Source organism: Diaporthe citri (assembly GCF_014595645.1).
Source record: "Diaporthe citri strain NFHF-8-4 chromosome Unknown scaffold_6, whole genome shotgun sequence".
NCBI classification, from domain to species: Eukaryota; Fungi; Ascomycota; class Sordariomycetes; order Diaporthales; family Diaporthaceae; genus Diaporthe; species Diaporthe citri.
The window spans coordinates 2271743-2289443 of NW_025064851.1; the positions used below are offsets into that span (position 1 = coordinate 2271743).

A 17701-nucleotide genomic window follows, 5' to 3' on the forward strand; every position below is an offset into this window, starting at 1 on the left:
GTGCGAGATGTGTGAGGCGTGATGGATGAATGAAGCAGATGATGAGAGAGTTGAGGAGGAAACGCTGGTACAGCGTTGGGTAATAAATAAGCAAGGGCATTCGGGCGGCGACGGAGTAAAGGATCAATACCATCATCAATTTCAGGTCATTTTCCTTGAAACCAGAGATTCGCACCTGCAAAAATGGAGGGTACACTGGCACATCGCCAGCACCAAACTATATAAGAATTCACATGACCACACCAAACGCCCACACCTGATTCACATACCTAAGACCTACCTAATTTATATGCCTAATTACCACATCTAATTAGCCCCAGGCATGTGAATTAGCTATGTAGATTAGGTGTGTGAACTAGGTGTGTAGGTGTGGGGTGTTGGGTGTTGAGTGTTGGATGTGTAGGTGCGTGGGCGTGCGAATCATACCTGGGTGATGCACTCTGGGGTGATGTACCGGTGAGCCCTCCGCTTCTGCAGGTGCGAATCTCCGTATTCTTTTTCCTCATTCTTTCCCTTGACTGTCCCTAAGTTCAAAATGGTGAATTGTCGTCTTGAATGTTACAGGATTGCGTGGAGTGAGCAAGAGCAGAAAGACGAGGTGTCATCACTTTAGTTAGATGATGGTATAATGGCGCAAATATACATTTGAATGTATGCAAAAACTCTGGCCAGAATATATGCTCCAGACTGTGCAGTGTTCATCTCATCTGGTGGATGGATGGTTTGGGATGACCTGGGAGAGACTGGGATAGGTAGGAATGTATACAGTAGAGACGAGGTCCAGACATGTCGGCATGCCCAACCGGCCCCTGGTGGACCCCGGAGCCCGGAGCGTTCTCGGCCCCGCTGCCCGCCAAGCTTGGGGCGTTCTCGAAATCAGAAGCTTCCATCCGAACTCTTGTTCAGCTTAAGCCTTTGCTCTTTCTCCGTGCCCGCCAACAACCACCACCTTTCCCTTTTCAAGACAGCCGCACAACAGCGGCTGGGCCCTCCATTGCATCAGCTGCCCATTTTGTGGTGGCGCAATGGCCTCGGGCTGGTTCGGCAGCAAGGCCATCGAGCTTATAAGGGCTCGGTCGCTCTTCGTCAACGTCTCTCCGGCCCCGACGAACCTGTCCGAACGCCGCGCTGTCCTGCACGCCCTCAAACGGCACGGCCCAATCGAGGTCTTCAAGAGGCTTCCGGTCAGTTGTCTTCGCCCACAACCCCACCCGCCGCCGCAGCTGACGTGTCTTTTCACAGAGCCCCGAGACCTTTGTCTGCGCCCCGGCCAAGACAGAGCATGCGACCGAGTTGATCAAGCGCAGCCCCCTCACCTTCAAATTCGTCTCGGAGACGGCAGAGTCCCTCGACGAAGAAACCAAGCCTGGGATGCACGCCATCGGCGTGGCGTCGCCCATCAAGGTACACCAAGAGAAGGACAGCAGAGGCGCCAAAGCCCGCGTCGCGAAACAGGCCGAGCCGCAGCCAACCGACATCGTCAAGACCTTTACGATGCGCATCAACCCCAGCCAGAGCTACTACGAGCACAAGACGAACATCAGGCTGTCGCCGCACGGGCCGTGGCCCAAGACCGACTCGGCGCAGACGCGCCGCGAGGACCGCGACTTTGTGTTCCTGGCCCTCAGGGACGTCGTCCCCGGGACCATCGCCCGCGCGGGCCTGTGCGACTGGCACACGGGGGGCCAGCTGTCCGGGGAGCCGGTGTCGATGAGGGCGCAGGCGGCGGACGCCAGGCTGTGGCACATCAAGGAGCGCCAGGCGCGCAGGAGGGCCGGGGGCAAGGGGCCGCAGGCCCAGCCGGGCGGCGATCTCGCGGCCGTGACGAGCCTGGATGCGCTGTGCGCGTCTATGAACATGTCAGATTCGCAAGAGACGGCGTCAAACCTTCAGGATGGGGACAGCACCGATTCGGCTCGGGAGGCTGGGCCATCAGATCCTCCGCCCAAGGGCCCGGCCTGGGTCCGGCGCACGCATTTCAAGTTGAATCCTCTGGCAGACGGAAAGCACAGCAAGATCGCTAAGAAGGACGTCCCAGGGGACCGGTATCTATGGAAGTCTGTCCTCAACAGCCAGGCTGACAACGTCAAGCTGCCGCAACCACCAAGAGAGCCGATAGACGGCGAGAGGTGAGATTGGATTGGATTGGGTTGGTATATGCGATGCTCAATCGAGCCTTCACGACCGGCGGTTGAGGCAGCACCAGCCCAAGTTCACGAGCTATTCGCAAGGGTCAATGGCTCTGGATCAATCAGATTACACGTCAGCCACGCGACAAAACTCGTGTGCTACGAGGAACGCCAATTGTCCCTGTGGATCGCCGGCTATCTCTTGGATCTCTGCAGCACAAGGGAACCACGGTTACGCGGAACGGGAAGGCGACAAGATTAACGAAGAGAAAGTGACCTGGGGTCAAATTGGGTGGTCTGCCGTCATTCGGTACCTGAAATCAGGGCATCGCGCTTCAAGGGAGCCCATCTGCCCATGTGCCTGTGCAGGGGGGGATCTAGAACCAACCAGGCCGCGGCCAAATGCGACCCTACGTCACCCACCCTGCAGCCACCAGTGCGGCCGACAGGGGATCAAAACAGGACTGAGCTCAGCCGTGGACTAACACACTCAACCCACGAGCCTGCGAGCCTGCGACGCAACGTCACGAGAGTGGTCTAGATCAGCCAATTTCCCCAGTGCTGCTGTGCGACATGGGATTGCTGGTGCGCCCCCAAGTGATTACAACCACGCCGATGACGTCGCGGTTGCTCCTGGCTCCCTGTCGTTGCTGTGCCGGTTACCCCAGATCCTGATTCACAGGGTCTTGCAACCCCTGCCCCGTCGACCGTGCTGCCGCCATACCTATCTATATGATGGGCCAGCTCTCCTGAGTTTTCCGGACGAACATGTGTTCCCAAGGCCATCCCGATCAACTCTAGATTTGTTCCAACGGCATCGTTGCGAATAAACTACCACAACCCAGCCAAGCGTCTGCTAAGGCAAGACTCCCGTCGACAATAATGGCGGTTACAGGATTCTTCCACCATATCGGCACTTTTTTGTTGCTGGCAGCAACAATCCTGCTCATTGTCACGTCCATTTCGGCGCCTGTCGTGAATGACATCGGCCTGCTGAAGGTCAAGCTGAGCAATGCCACGAATGACCACTACTCGGAAGTGTCGTTTGGCACATTCGGCTACTGCGTGCTGAACACCGCGTATGTTTATACGCCTCCCTCATCCTTCCCAGAGTACACTTGCTAACATACGCCTGCCCCAGCGATGATTCGCGTGATGCCTGCTCAGGCCACACTATTGGCTACCGCCCAGCCGACGTCTTGACCGACATTGAGGAGACCAGTTACTCGGATTATAGCCGCAAAGTCACTCGTACGTGTTGATACTTGAACCTAGCCAATATTCCGTCGCCTGGGCATCCAGAACAGGTCACTAACCCATCCCAGATGGCCTCACAAAGGTCATGATCCTGCATCCAGTTGCTGCCGGTATTGCCTTCCTGGCATTCCTTATGGCCCTGGGTTCCGGCTTCTTCGGCTCACTCCTAGCCGCCTTCACATCACTTGTCACATTCGTGGTGACGGTTGTCGTACTTATCTGCGACTTTGTCCTATTCGCCATTATCCGCGACAACGTCAACGACCAGAACAACGACTCGCACGCCTACTATAGCGTCGGCATCTGGACGGTCCTGGTCGCCGGCATCTGCTCGCTACTCGGCGCTATTATCGTCTTCTTCACGTGCTGTTCGGCGCGCCTGCACAAGCGGAGGAACCGCGCCTCCACCATCCCCAAGTCCGACTACGGCGCCCCAGCGACGACCCGCCGCAGGCGCAGGTGGTTCTAAGGGACTGGTGGAGAGTTGGGGGTCAATCTTGAGAGGGAGAGTTGGCAATGAATTAATGGGAGGGTGATGACTGCGAGAGCCCCTAAAGGGTGTGTTGGAGGCAAATGGGACGGGACAGGATGGGACAGAAGATATCCACACTGGCGTACGGGGTTTGAGCGCCTTGCATCACTTTGTATACCATCGCATTATACCTATGCTGCATTTATGTTTTGCTATATAAGCTGTATACCACTTGCGTATTACTATAATTTGCTGTCAAAAATGTGAAAACTGCACTGGTGTGGACCATACTACGATTTGTCCCAAGCCCAAGCATGATGTAGGTACAGTGCCGAAGGACTCTGACTCCGGTCCCTTACAGCCTCAAGAGTATACATAATGAATACGGAGATTCGCGCCAGCAAAAACGGAGGGTACACCGGGACATCAACTCTCACCATAGCTACAGTCAATCAGAGCAGTTCCCACACCCACACACCTATGCACCCAACACCTATGTACCTAATACCTACATACCTAATTTACACACCTATTCTACATACCTAGGTAAATAAAATTAGGTGTGTGAACTGGGCGTGGCTGTTGGCTGTTGGCTGTAGGTGTTGGGAATATGAATTCTCATGTGGTTTAGTGCTGGCGATGTACTAGTGTTACCCTCCGTTTTTCAGGTGCGAATCTCGGTATTCTACGTAATTGCTAGTGACCTGCGTGGTAGATTCTAAGTGAGGATACATGCTGGTGTGCACATAAATATGTCTTGTCTTGTGTAGAAGGACTTACACCCCCACTATTGTACCCTCTTCCTTGCAGCATGGAACCCAAGGGTTCAAGCCGCTACATGTGTAAATTGTTTGGGCGAATCTTGTAACGAGAATAGCCCCCACGTGGAAGATAACCGTGTGACTTTCTTCGTCCCACGCATTTCGTAAATGTCACTGGCCGGCACATTGGCTGGCTGGACGCCAGATCAAGGGTGGGCAGGGCATTCTGTCACGGGGCTGCGGCAATCGCGCCCCATCCGTCAGACGACGCGATGACTGGCATCTCCGACATCTCCTTCCGGCAACCGGCTGCCCGTCTTGAACCTCACTTCTTACATCTCAACCTCTCACCCCAGCATTCACAATAGCAGCATCACGAGCATCTAGATACCATTTTGTTCCCTCTGCATAGCATCAATAGATTTCTCGCGTAAGGCCACATGACCAAACACACAAATACACCTAAAAGTCCTCACATCAAGTGACATCTCGACTCTTCCCTATTCCGTCGAGCATGGCCCCGAAAGACATCCCCAAGTTCACCAAACACAACCTCCGGACCATCCGCCATGCGCCCCTATCCGAGATCTCAGGCGCCCTGGGCGACCTCGGCACCCTCCTTCCGCTGATGATCGCCCTTGCCCTCCAGGGTTCCGTCTCCCTGCCCAGCACGCTCGTCTTCTCGGGCCTCTTCAACATCGCCACCGGTGCCGCCTTCGGTCTTCCGCTGCCGGTCCAGCCGAGTAAGCAGCCCCCGGGTGCGATTTAACCCTCTCAAGAATAAGCCTGCTGTCAACTGCGTGAATCTCAAAACGCCTTGTTAGGCTGCATATTTGAGACGGGCTACAATGACCTAAACCTCCCTCTAATGATATGAAATACTTCCTCGGTCCTTGATAGCTGATTCTTGCGCTACAGTGAAGGCCATCGCCGCCGCAGCCCTGGCCTCACACGCCAGCCAACGCGACACCCTCGCAGCGGGCGCTTTGGTCGGCGCAGCCGTCCTGCTCCTCAGCGTGACAGGCCTCCTTCGCCGGCTTGCCGTGTGGACGCCGGTGCCCGTGGTTAAGGGCATCCAGTTCGGCGCGGGCCTCTCGCTCGTCCTCTCCGCCGGCTCCGGCATGCTCGCGCGCCTGGGCTGGGGCGCCCACAACCCTCTCGACAACCGCGTCTGGGCCCTCGCCGCGTTCCTGCTGCTCATCCTCACGGCCCGCGCCCCGCGGTTCCCCTACGCGCTGGTCGTCTTCGTAGTTGGTCTGATCCTCGCCGTCGTGGCTGTCGCGACTTCCGCGGGTGCCGGCCACGGACACCTGCCGGGCTGGGAGGTCTGGCACCCTTACACCATCATCCCCGGGTTCGGGAGTGCTGAAGCCTGGTCCATGGCCATCGCACAGCTGCCGCTTACCACCCTTAACTCGGTCATCGCAGCCGCGGCACTAGCATCCGACCTCATGGGCCCCACCTTCCCGGGCAGCACGCCGACCGTGACGGAGCTGGGCCTCTCGGTGGCGGCCATGAACCTCTTGGGCTGCTGGTTCGGCGCCATGCCCGTGTGCCACGGCGCGGGCGGGCTGGCGGCGCAGCACCGGTTCGGCGCCCGCAGCGGCGCGAGCATCATCCTCCTCGGGGCGCTCAAGCTATTCCTCGGCCTCTTCCTCGGCGCCACGCTGCTGGACCTGCTCGGCTCGTTCCCCAAGTCGATCCTGGGCATCATGGTCGCCGCGGCGGGGCTCGAGCTGGCGCGCGTCGGGCAGAGCCTCAACCACGGGGCGCCCGACCTGTGGGAGGATAGTATCTCGGCCAACGCAGGGGACGGCGGTGGCCTCGGCGGCGTCGGCCGCGTGGTGAAGAGGCACCGGGATATCTCGGACGAGGAGAGGCAGGAGAGGTGGACCGTCATGCTGGTCACGACCGCCGGCATACTGGCCTTCAAGAACGACGCCGTGGGGTTCATCGCCGGCGTGCTGACGTATGCCGCCTACCAACTGTCTCACACCCTCGAGAGGCGGCGCGGGGCGGTCGGCGAGAGGCAGCCCTTGTTGAGGTGGCCTTGAGGGCTGGGGCGGCGTTGCATGAGTAGACGCAGCTCTCTGAATTGCACATTACTGGGAGGGTGCCAGGAAGGCTCGCTTGCTAGAAAGACTGGCCTTGATTCCTACCTACGCTGTGAAACGAAGTAGAACGGTACAGCCCAGACAACACTAAGGGATAAACCCTCGAAAATCGAACTTCGATTGCCCTTCCATTGTCCTCCTCTCGAGCTGTGACTCCCCAGTGCTCTTAATCTGCTGGGGACTGAACAGTCAAAGTACACTGTTTCAATTGTTCTCGTACGGCCAAGAGTTGCCCCGAGGCTGGCTGCTCTTCATAGACACGTAATCCGGCAGTGGTCTGAGTTGAAGGATTCTTCACTCTTTGTGGTTTATTTCCCTACGTGCTCCCTCATGAATATACGTCTGGCTTGACATCCTTCCTGCCACCGTGGCTTTCTACATTTCTTGCACGTGCCACCGATGCTGTTCCTTAAGAACGCTAAGGCCGACGGTCTGAGTTGTTACTCGGTGTTGAACTTATTTTATTGGTATTAACAATATGCTGTCATGCAGTTGAGGTATCATCACAAGCTTGTCTTGTCTTGCATCTTTGAGTCCGTCTCCCTCCGCCGTGCAGCGCCAGTGTTGAAAGATGCCATGTCTCTATGTCCCGTTCGCCTTTTCCCAATCCGCTCACACTTGAATCGTCACGTTGAGTGAGATCGTAGATAGTCCCGCTTCCGATAAAAGAAAAGAGGTGCTGGTAGTTTGGCCCAAGTCGTCTAGAACAGACCGTCGATCTCGCCCGTCTCGGCGTCGACGTCGACGTTGAGATAACCCGGTGCGGTCGGCAGGCCAGGAATGGTCTGGATGTCAGCAGCAAGGGCATAACTGCGGCATCATGTCAGCACACAATCACACAATCACACATCGTAACAAGGAAGTGGACTTACAGGTACCCGGCGCCAGCTGCCATTCTAACATCCCGGATAGGCACAGTGAAACCGGTCGGAGCACCCTTCAACTCTGGGTCATGCGAGAGCGAGTACTGCGTCTTTGCTACGCAGATGGGCAGGTTGCCAAAGCCCTGCCTCGTGTACGTGTCGACCTTCTTCTGCGCAAGCTCACTGAACTCGACCGCGTCCGCACCGTACATCTTCTTGGCGATAGCTTCGATGCGCTCCTGGACAGTGTTGCCCTCGACCTCATACAGCAGCTTATAGTCCTTTGGCTTCTGAGACGCAGCAATGACACCGTCAGCGAGCTTGATGGCACCCTTGCCACCCTCAGCCCAGTGGTTAGACAGAATCGCGTCCTCCGCACCGGCCGCGATGGCCTCCTCTCGGATGACAGCGACCTCCGCGTCCGTGTCGGTGACGAACTTGTTGATGGCAACAACTACAGGGACGCCGTACGCACGGGCATTCTCGATGTGCTTCTTGAGATTGACACAGCCCTTGCGCAGGACCTCGACGTTCTCTTCCTTGTATACCTGTGGCAGAGCTGCTCCTGGGGAGATCGGTGGGCCACCGCCGTGGACCTTCAGGGCACGGACAGTGGCGACCACGACGACGACGTCGGGCACGAGGCCGGAAGTTCGGCACTTGATGTTGAAGAACCGCTCGCCGCCCATGGTGAAGTCGAATCCGGCTTCGGTGACAACAAAGCCGGCCTTGGCCTCGTGCTCCTCGTCAGGCTCTGTGCCCACTAGCTTGAGCGCCATCTTGTCGGCGAGAATGGAGCTGTTTCCGATGCTGATGTTGGCGAAGGGGCCCGCATGGACGAAGACTGGCGTCCCTTCCAGCGACTGCATAAGGTTGGGCTTGATGGCGTCCTTCATCAAGGCAGTCAGAGCTCCACCGGCACCAATGTCGTCGCAAGTCACTGGATCTCCACCTCTTGATGTGGCAACGACCATGCGACCAAGTCTCTCCCGCATATCCTGGAGGTCGGTGCTGAGGGCCAGGATGGCCATACACTCACTGGCCACGGAAATATCAAAGCCCGTCTCACGAGTCTGGCCCTTTTCAGTTGGCGCCGTTCCCACGGTGATGCCTCGCAAGTGACGGTCGTTCACATCGAGTACACGTCGCCAGGTGATTGTCTCTGGATCAATGTCCAATCGCGCGAATCTGTGGATTTCATCCTCGGTGAGGTCGTCGGGATTGGTCTTGTCGATGCCGAGCTTCTTCAACCGGCGGAACATGACAGGAGCGAATACTCGCTTTCCGTTCTTTGCCGGCACGAGACGCTTATACAGAGGGCCATCCTTCTGGGTGTTCTCGTGGAAAATACGAGTCTCGATGGCAGCGGCCAAGAGGTTGTTTGCTGCCGTAATGGCGTGGATATCTCCGGTAAGATGCATGTTGAACTCATCCATGGGAATGACTTGGCTGTAACCGCCGCCAGCGGCACCACCCTTGATTCCAAACGTTGGGCCCTGACTGGGCTGGCGTACGTTGGCGAATGTCAGTCTGCCGACGTGAGCACCAAGAGCCTGCGCAAGGCCCATAGTCGTGGTCGACTTGCCCTCGCCGAGGGGCGTTGGTGTGATGCCAGTGACAACCACGTACTTGCCATTTCGGCGATGGTCCAGACGTTTGAGCAGGGACAGGTCAACCTTGGCCTTGTGTGCACCATAAGGCTCAAGCTCTCCTGGAGCGATTCCAATCTCGCCAGCCACGCGGGTGATCTGCTTCGGGGTCTGGGCTCGGGACACTGCGATGTCCGACGGGACAGGCTCCTTCAGCTTCAATGGCAGGGCCACAATCTTCCTGTTTTTCTGTTTCTCGAAATAGTGCGTGCAAGAATCAACAACGTTTTCCAGCAGCATTGCTACAGTCATAGGGCCTACACCACCTGGCACGGGCGTGATGAAGGAGGCCACCTCGGATGCTGACTCGAATTCAACATCGCCGGTGAGACGCTGGCCAGACTTCTTGGTGGAGTCAGGAATATAGTTTGTTCCAACGTCGATGACAACCACACCAGGCTTCAGCGAAGATCCCTTAATGAAGGCTGGTTGCCCAAGAGCGGCGACGACGACATCAGCTTGTTTGAGATGAGCCTCCAGGTCTGTGCTCTTGGAGTGGCAGACCGTGACGGTGGCGTCAGCATGTCTGAGAAGATAGCTGACCGGGGCACCGACTATGTCACTTCGGCCCACGACGACGGCATTCTTGCCCTTGAGGTCGACTCCAGACTCTCGCAACAGGACCATGACACCCTTGGGAGTGCATGGGGTGAAGAGAGGGTGGCCAGTCCGCTTTGCGAGCTCACCGATGTTCTCAGGGCCGAAGCCATCGACATCTTTCTCGGCAATGACTGCCGCGGTGATGGCATACTCAGATATATGATCTGGGACTGGAAGCTGGACCAGGATTCCATGGACGGAAGTGTCGTTGTTCAGCTTGTAGATCTCTTGGAGGAGCTCTGCCTCCGTGATGTCGGTAGGCAGATGGATGAGTTCACATGAGATGCCGGCCTATATTCCAATATCGTGAGTGGCGACACTACTACAGTCCGATCGGTTGGCTCCAGCTTACCTCCTCGGCCGCCTTGAGCTTCATGCGGACATATGTGGCTGGAGAAGACTTAGTGCCTGGCATGTGACGACTTGGAGAATTTGTGGGTGCAAGACTTACAAGAATCAGTCCGGTCACCCACTTGAAACCAAGGCCAGTAAAGTCAGCAATCGAGTCTGGACCAGTTCGAGCAGTGTGTGCATTTCCCGCTGTGAAGACATACCCTGGATGATATTCAACGAAGGGATGTACTTCGGGTTTGCCTTCTTCCTCTCTTGGATCTCGGAATGCAACCTTGCCCGGATACTCTTCGCGATGGCAGTGCCATCGATCTTCTGGGCGGTCATGACTGGTCTGGACGTTGAGAAGGACGCCTTGCCAAGGTCAAGTGAGTCGCTGCCAACAGCAGGAGGACGGACAGTATGCGAGGCGGGGGGAATCCTTGTGCTGTGGAGGGCGAGTGGAAAGATCGAGCTCGAGGTCGAGGTCAAAAAGTATGGGGAGGTGAAGGGACAGGCAGAAAACAAAGTGGTGGTATTCCGAATCGGCGCAGGCGGGCAAAATCGCGGGGTTCGGGCTGCCAGGGGCGCTGGGGTGACAGCAGGGCGGACGCGGTGCTGGTCAGGATCGGCTGAGGCTCGGTGTCTAGCATTCACACAGGCGGAGTCGGGGCCCGAATTGCTCGCCAAGGGACCCTGATGACAACAGCTGCAGCTGATAGGAAGAATACGCCAGGGACGACTCGTGCATAGACCGCCTCTACGCGTCGGCGCCTGCTGGAGTCTCTGATGGGACCTCTGCAGCGATAGGTGCGACTGCTTTGAGAAGCACCGACTGCTGCCGGCGCGAGACAACATGGACGCCATGACTGTGACTGTGGGTTTTGGATGATGGCCGATCCTTTGGGGCCTAGTGCGATGGCGATGCGACGACTCTACCTTAGCCCAAAGTACAGCTGATACTGCTGCACCGTGTCTCGTCTCTTCTCTTGTTGCTCTGGTCTCGTAGGTGCCTGCCTAGTCTTGGTGACTCAGGAGCAGTAGTGCATCGATCGTGACTCGTTGGCGTGACTTGTCGCGAATTTCGATTCTTTCCAAATCCAGATTGGAAGGGCAAATTGGACGAAAATGATAACAGGAAAATAGTTGTACAGCTGCTGAGTCTGCAAGAGAAGGAACGAAGTTGGGAACAGGCTGGTGTTTTGTCAAACCAACTCGCCGTGTCAACCACCGTCCGGCGGATATTATGTCACAGCGTCAACAAGAACAGGTAGAGAGCAACGGAGGAAACGGTAGCGTTCAGACACGGCCAGCCTCATCCTGAGCTGCGACAAGAACCGATTGGATTGTTGGAAACCCTATTACGAGATGTCCAAGGAGCACGGTGAGCCGTCCGCATCACGCTCAGACGGGCCATGACTACTCGATGCGATGCCAATTTACACGACCAAATCGGAGACCTTGACGTACTCCGTACCTTGTCGTCGCTTCTTTCAGATGGCGGATGACTCCAAGTCTGAGCTTGACCTGGGGTTAGGGGGGAGGGGGGCGTGCTCTCGGAGGGGGGCGATTGGGGGGGTTCGACCAGGCTGAGCCCCGCCATCGAATCCCATGCAGCCAACCCATGCTCGAGAGCGATCCTCCCTAGCGTGTGACTGGTGGTGGTGACTGGGCACAGAAATAATTCGACAGCAGGTGGGGCCATCAGCTTTGTCTCCGCCGCCGTCGCCCTCCTGCCTGTACCTAAATCAAAGAACAACCATCTGCCCTGGCTCGATTTGAAAATAATCCATAATAACCCTCCTCCCTCCCGCCCACGACACGTCTTCTCGGCCACGAATTTATCGAGTTCCTACCCCCAACCCGACCACAGACGAGACAACCAGACAAACCGCCACCATGAGACCTATCCTTCTGGCGGGCCACGAAAGAGCCCTGACCCAAATCAAGTACGCCTGCACCCAGACCACCACCCCGAGTCGCAAACCGCAAACATGAGCCTTGGCCTGGCCACTTTCAGGGTGAACCAGGTCAGGCTGTCGTGTAGTCGACGACGCCCCTGCTGACCTCTCCAACCCCATCCCTTAGATACAACCGCGATGGCGATCTCATCTTCTCCGTAGCAAAGGACCAGCACATCTGCGCCTGGTTCTCCCACAATGGCGAGCGCTTCGGTACCTACCACGGCCACCAGGGTGCCATCTGGACCGTCGACGTCGACCCCACCAGCACCATCATCGCCTCGGGCGCCGCTGATAACACCATCAAGCTGTGGGAGGTCAAGACCGGCAAGTGCCTGATGACATGGGAGTTCCCCACCGCCGTCAAGCGCGTCGAGTTCAACGAGGACGGCACCCAGCTGCTGGGCGTCACAGAGAAGCGTATGGGCCACACCATCGTCGTGCTCGACATCAAGCTGGACGTCGCCGCCGAGCAGAACCCGGAGAAGGTCCTGACCATCGTCTGCGACGAGAGCAAGGCCACCGTCGCCGGCTGGAGCTACCTGTCCAAGTACATCATCGCCGGCCACGAGGACGGCTCCGTCTCCCAGTACGACGGCAAGACCGGCGACATCATCTACAAGATCACCCCGCACGACCTCGGCGCCCAGGTCACCGACCTGCAGTGGAGCCAGGACCGCACCTACTTCATCACCGCCTCCAAGGACAAGACCGCAAAGCTCATCTCCGCCCGCGACCTCGAGCTGCTCAAGACCTACACCTCCGACACCCCGCTCAACAGCGCCACCATCACCCCCAAGAAGGACTTCGTCATCCTCGGTGGTGGTCAGGCCGCTATGGACGTCACCACCACCGCCGCCCGGCAGGGTAAGTTCGAGGCGAGGTTCTACCACAAGATCTTCGAGGAGGAGGTCGGCCGTGTCCGTGGCCATTTCGGTCCCTTGGTAGGTTCCCCCCTTTCGAGACGAACTGATGCTGGCGTCATGCTTGCATGCTGACCCGCGTTATCAGAACACCGTGGCAGCGGACCCCACCGGCAAGAGCTACGCGTCCGGAGGAGAGGACGGTTACGTCCGAGTGCACCACTTCGACAAGGGCTATTACGACTTCCTGTACGAGGTCGAGAGGGAGCACCTCAACAGGCAATCGTGATTCATCGGCACATGTTGCGCGTCGGGCTGAAATCGAGACACAGGAGATGGAGAGGGAAGGGACAAGCGGGAGAGTCGTCTTTTTGTCGAAAAAAGTCTTCTCGGGGAGCATAGACAGGCAGGCAGGCGTTTCTGGCAAGAAAATGCTTTTTTGCAGGGTCATTTCTTGGGATGCGATGACTCGGGTGTGGACTTTTTCTGAAGACTGTAGGAAGTCGGTCTAGAAAATTTTCAGCCCTATGAATCTGCGATCGAATATCCGGAACGGTCGGTGAAGCATGGGCTGACAGGAAGGCATTTCTTGAATGAGAAAGCACGCTGTGACCTCGGGAGGCCAGGGCCGAGGTGAGGTATATCGAGGGCGATCCACTCAGGTGACGCCCGGAATGTTCAGAGAGTAGATAATCTTGTCCATCACGACGTGGAACCAATGAAACGGGACTCGGGGCTTCATGAAACAGTCATTCGTCGCATTCTTTTCTTTGCATCTGTCTCTAAGCAGTGCACAAGATCTATGTGGTTAATGCATCTATGTCACAATTCATTTGTCCGGCAAACCCCAGACGCTGCTGAGCCAGCCACCCAACAAAAGGTTATCAATGACAGACCAAACGCCTCATCAGCCTGTCTCGACTGCCGTACTTTTGTCTCTCTCCTTCTCCCAAAATGCGTCTCAAGACGTAGCCATCCGCCGCACATTACAGACTCCTGAACTCCTGGAACCCAAGATCTTCCCTCTGGAAACATCGGGGACAATTGACAATAGTAGGCATACAAAGGGCCCACTACAAGGTCATCCGTCCCGAAGAGCCGCTTACTTCTTCTTGCCCTTGGACTTGCCCTTTGAAGCAGCGTTCGAATTGGTAGAAGCAACACTGGACGCACGAGATGGTGCCGCGGAGTTAGCCTTGGACTTCACGTTGTCCAATGCCTTGTTCTGTGGGTACACACTGTTAGCAAGGGAAGTCTCATGAATAATACGTAGCCACTGGACTTGCCTTGACACCGTTTGTCTTTGACTTCTTCTTCGCAGGGGCCATGCCCAGGACGCTATCGTCATCGTTCTCCTCGTCTTCCACCTCTCTCTTTTGCTTGCCGTTGACGCCATTCGAGCCCTTGTGGCTGGGCTGCACATCCTCGAACTCCTTGACGATCGTTGCGAGGAGTGTGTTGCAACGACGCCCAAGTTCTTGTGATGTTCGGCTGAGGAAAAACCAATCGAACCGGAACAGTGGACTGTCCCGGATTTCGTCCCGGATCTTTTCGTAGATGCCCTCAGAGTCGACTCCATGCTTGTCAAGCTGGACCAGCAGGAAACGGTCTTCCTCCTCGCTGTACACCTTCTTGTTCGTGGTACTGACCGAGTAGTTGATCTTCAGCTGCTGAAGAGGTACGCGGTACATGGACATCTTCTTGCGCAGCATCTTGCGCTGGTGCTCGATCTTGCGCAGCTTCTCCTCACCCTCTTCGATATGTTTGAGGTGCTTCTGCCAATCCGCAATCTCCTCATACCGCTGCCAGAACACCTTCGCATACTGCTTGATCTCGGCAGCATTCTTGTTCTGACAGTGCGTGGCGATTCCCTCGTAGTTGTTGCGCCCATACAAGTTCGAGCCGTTGATGAATTGTTGAAAATCACGACGGTTCCACTCCTCGAAACCGCTCTTAGCCAACTCTGCCTTCTCTGCTTGCTCTTCCTCGGTCAAAGGCACGGCTTCGTCAATAATGCGCTGCTCCGCCTCTCGATCGGCTTCACGCTCGGCGAGGTTGTCCTCATCGCCGTCGGCCAGAGGAACCTTGTAGCCGATCTCCTTACGGTAGAAGGCTGTCTCGCGGTCCTGCAACTCCTTCAACCTTTCGGGATAGAATTGATAGTCCTGAATCGATATTTGCCTCGGGGCGCGGGGTGCCTTGGGCTTGGTGTCCGCAGTGCGACCGCCAGTTTGCAGTGCCTGCTTGTAGTACTTATCTATCGAGTAGATCTGCTCCTTGCGCTCTCGCTTCGCCGGGTTGATCCAGTTGATGCCGATTTCCTTCTTCGTGCTGGTGAAGTCCTTCCCATTCCACTCGTAAGCAGACTCTGAAGTGAACTTCTGTAGATCGTCGAGGCCAAGCTTTTCGTACTTTGCATTGAGTTGCTTGGTCCTGTCTTCACCAGCAGATAGAATGGCGTCGATGTCGACGTCAGTGTCGCCAGCGGCTGCGTCGGCCTGAGCGGCGCCCGTCTTCTTGGCCTGGAAGATGTTCTCGGCACCGTGCTGGATCATTGATAGCAGTTCATCCTTGTTGGCCGCCGCCTTTGCTGCGATTTGGGCACGTCCCTGCTGGATGACCAGCTGATCAAGACGCAACTTCTGCGCAGCACGTTCAAGAACCTTCTCCTCGATCGCATTATCGGTCACAAATCTGTAGACCACAACCTGCTTGGTCTGTCCGATACGATGGGCTCGGTCCATGGCCTGCAAATCAGCCTGGGGGTTCCAGTCGCTGTCGTAAAGCACCACAATATCGGCACTCGTCAAATTAATTCCCAGACCTCCTGCACGAGTGGTCAAAAGAAAGACGAACTTCTCAGAATCAGGCTTGTTGTAGTCGTCAATGGCAGCAATGCGGTCCTCGTGGGCCGTGCTGCCGTCGATACGGCAGTACTTGTACTCTCGGAATACGCAGTAGTCCTCGAGAATATCCAAAAGTCGGCTCATTTGGGAGAAGATCAGAACACGACTGCCCTGAGCTTGCATCCGCTTCAGAAGCTTGTCCAATACCAACATCTTTCCAGCATTGTACACGAGGTGCTCGTCCGTGGTGTAAGGCGGGCCGGGTTCGGCGCCCTCGAAGAGATAAGGATGGTTGCAGCACTTTCGGAGCTGCATGACGATATTCAGGAGACGCGTCTTGGATTCTTTCTTGCCTCCAGCTCCATTCACAGCATCGATATCCTTTTCGAGGATCTTCTGGTACCACTTGACCTGCATATCAGCCATGCCAACATAAAGGTTGACCTCCTTCTTGGGAAGCAGGCTCTTCTCAACGTCGGCCTTGACACGTCGCAACAAGAATGGCCGCAGAACACGGTGCAGCTGTTGGACGACGGTGTCCTGGTCCCGGTCCTGCGCGGAAAACCATTGATCGAAGGCGTCGGAATCACCAAAGACGTCAGGAAGGAGGAAGTTGAGCAGCGCCCAGAGCTCATGAAGATTGTTCTGAAGAGGCGTTCCGGTGATGAGCAGACGGTTCCGGGAGTTGAAAAGCCGGATGACTTGGGCAAGGGAGGACTCTTCGTTCTTGATGCGATGGGCCTCATCTATGATGATGTACTCCCAGGCGAATTTCTTCAGGTGCGACTTCTCGCGCAAGATCATCTCGTAACTCGTGATGCAAACATCAAAGTCCTCGCTCTCGAGGCGATCCGCTATGAGCTGCTGTCGTTCCTCCTTGGCGCCTTGTAGAACCAGAACATTCACCTCAGGAGTCCACCTGGTAAACTCTCGCTTCCAGTTGTCCAGGGTGGACTTTGGAACAGTGATCAGATGTGGGCCAGTGATTCCCATGATGTGCCGCAGGTAGCCAAGGAACGAAATCGTCTGCAAAGTCTTGCCCAGGCCCATTTCATCTGCGAGGATGCCGGAGATACCATTTTCGTGGAGGGATATGAGCCAGTTCAGACCAGCAACCTGGTAATCTCGCATTTCGCCCTTGACAAAGGGTGGTGACTCGCGAAAGACTGTCTCGGCAGACCCGCCGTGCTTTTCATCCTTGAGCAGCTCGGCGTCCTCTTCGGCTTCGGTTCGGCGGCGCCTCTCAGCCCCAGCCCCGCCTTGGCGCCGGGCACCCTTCTTTGCCTTTTGCTCTTCCGCGTTCTGACGGTCGATTTCCTCCATAATTCCCTTGATCTTGGGGTTGGGGTTCGTCTCGATGAAGTGGCGGAACAGGTCCGTGAGGCCCAATAGGTAGCGGAATCGACGGAGAGAGTCGTCTTCCTGTCATTTATGTCAGATCCAATTCCGGCTGGTTTCCTGCGCCACGCACCGGGCGCCCGGTATTCGTACCTGTGATTCGCCTAGTTTGTCATGCTTCTTGCCAAATATGCTTCGTCGCAGTTGGTTTGCCTCGGCACGTCGCCTCCTCCCATCTGTTGTCGGCTCACCCATCACGCTGCTGGCCGTCGTATTTGGGTCTTCGGAGTCTGTGTAGTCTGGAGTCTCGTCGACCTCCTGCTGTTTGTTAGCTAAAGGGAGGATAACTACTGGCGCGTGATGACGCATCCATGCAGCGCAGCCACTCATGGCCATGTAGAGGTGTCGCCAAAAGAACATACCATAGAGTCATTTCCGTTCCTTCCGTCATCAGAGGCATTCTGCATTGACGCGTCGGTGTCGTTTGCGCTCGCTGGCGCTCCTCGAGGTCGCGCCAT

The 17701-nt window shown here is 56.4% G+C and overlaps 6 protein-coding genes across 6 annotated transcripts; 4 read left to right on the forward strand and 2 right to left on the reverse strand.

Annotated features, from left to right (window-relative positions):
• Positions 1–1025: 1025 nt before the first annotated feature.
• INS49_012640 (uncharacterized protein) lies at positions 1026–2133 on the forward strand (the record flags this gene model as incomplete). Its single annotated transcript, XM_043173343.1, has 2 exons — positions 1026–1184; positions 1243–2133. 2 exons carry the CDS (start codon positions 1026–1028, stop codon positions 2131–2133), a joined length of 1050 nt encoding a protein of 349 aa, XP_043022640.1.
• An 878-nt stretch (positions 2134–3011) lies between these two features.
• INS49_012641 (uncharacterized protein) lies at positions 3012–3855 on the forward strand (the record flags this gene model as incomplete). Its single annotated transcript, XM_043173344.1, has 3 exons — positions 3012–3208; positions 3271–3380; positions 3455–3855. The coding sequence occupies 3 exons, from the start codon at positions 3012–3014 to the stop codon at positions 3853–3855; spliced, it is 708 nt and encodes a 235-aa protein (XP_043022641.1).
• Positions 3856–5133: 1278 nt separating this feature from the next.
• Positions 5134–6673, forward strand: INS49_012642 (uncharacterized protein; the record flags this gene model as incomplete). Its single annotated transcript, XM_043173345.1, has 2 exons — positions 5134–5362; positions 5538–6673. 2 exons carry the CDS (start codon positions 5134–5136, stop codon positions 6671–6673), a joined length of 1365 nt encoding a protein of 454 aa, XP_043022642.1.
• A 761-nt stretch (positions 6674–7434) lies between these two features.
• Positions 7435–10523, reverse strand: INS49_012643 (uncharacterized protein; the record flags this gene model as incomplete). The annotated part of the gene is made up of 5 exons (XM_043173346.1): positions 7435–7543; positions 7606–10136; positions 10198–10235; positions 10297–10317; positions 10400–10523. 5 exons carry the CDS (start codon positions 10521–10523, stop codon positions 7435–7437), a joined length of 2823 nt encoding a protein of 940 aa, XP_043022643.1.
• A 1551-nt stretch (positions 10524–12074) lies between these two features.
• INS49_012644 (uncharacterized protein) lies at positions 12075–13288 on the forward strand (the record flags this gene model as incomplete). Its single annotated transcript, XM_043173347.1, has 3 exons — positions 12075–12124; positions 12264–13080; positions 13148–13288. 3 exons carry the CDS (start codon positions 12075–12077, stop codon positions 13286–13288), a joined length of 1008 nt encoding a protein of 335 aa, XP_043022644.1.
• Positions 13289–14101: 813 nt separating this feature from the next.
• On the reverse strand, positions 14102–17701 carry INS49_012645 (uncharacterized protein; the record flags this gene model as incomplete). Its single annotated transcript, XM_043173348.1, has 4 exons — positions 14102–14224; positions 14277–17267; positions 17337–17501; positions 17606–17701. The coding sequence occupies 4 exons, from the start codon at positions 17699–17701 to the stop codon at positions 14102–14104; spliced, it is 3375 nt and encodes a 1124-aa protein (XP_043022645.1).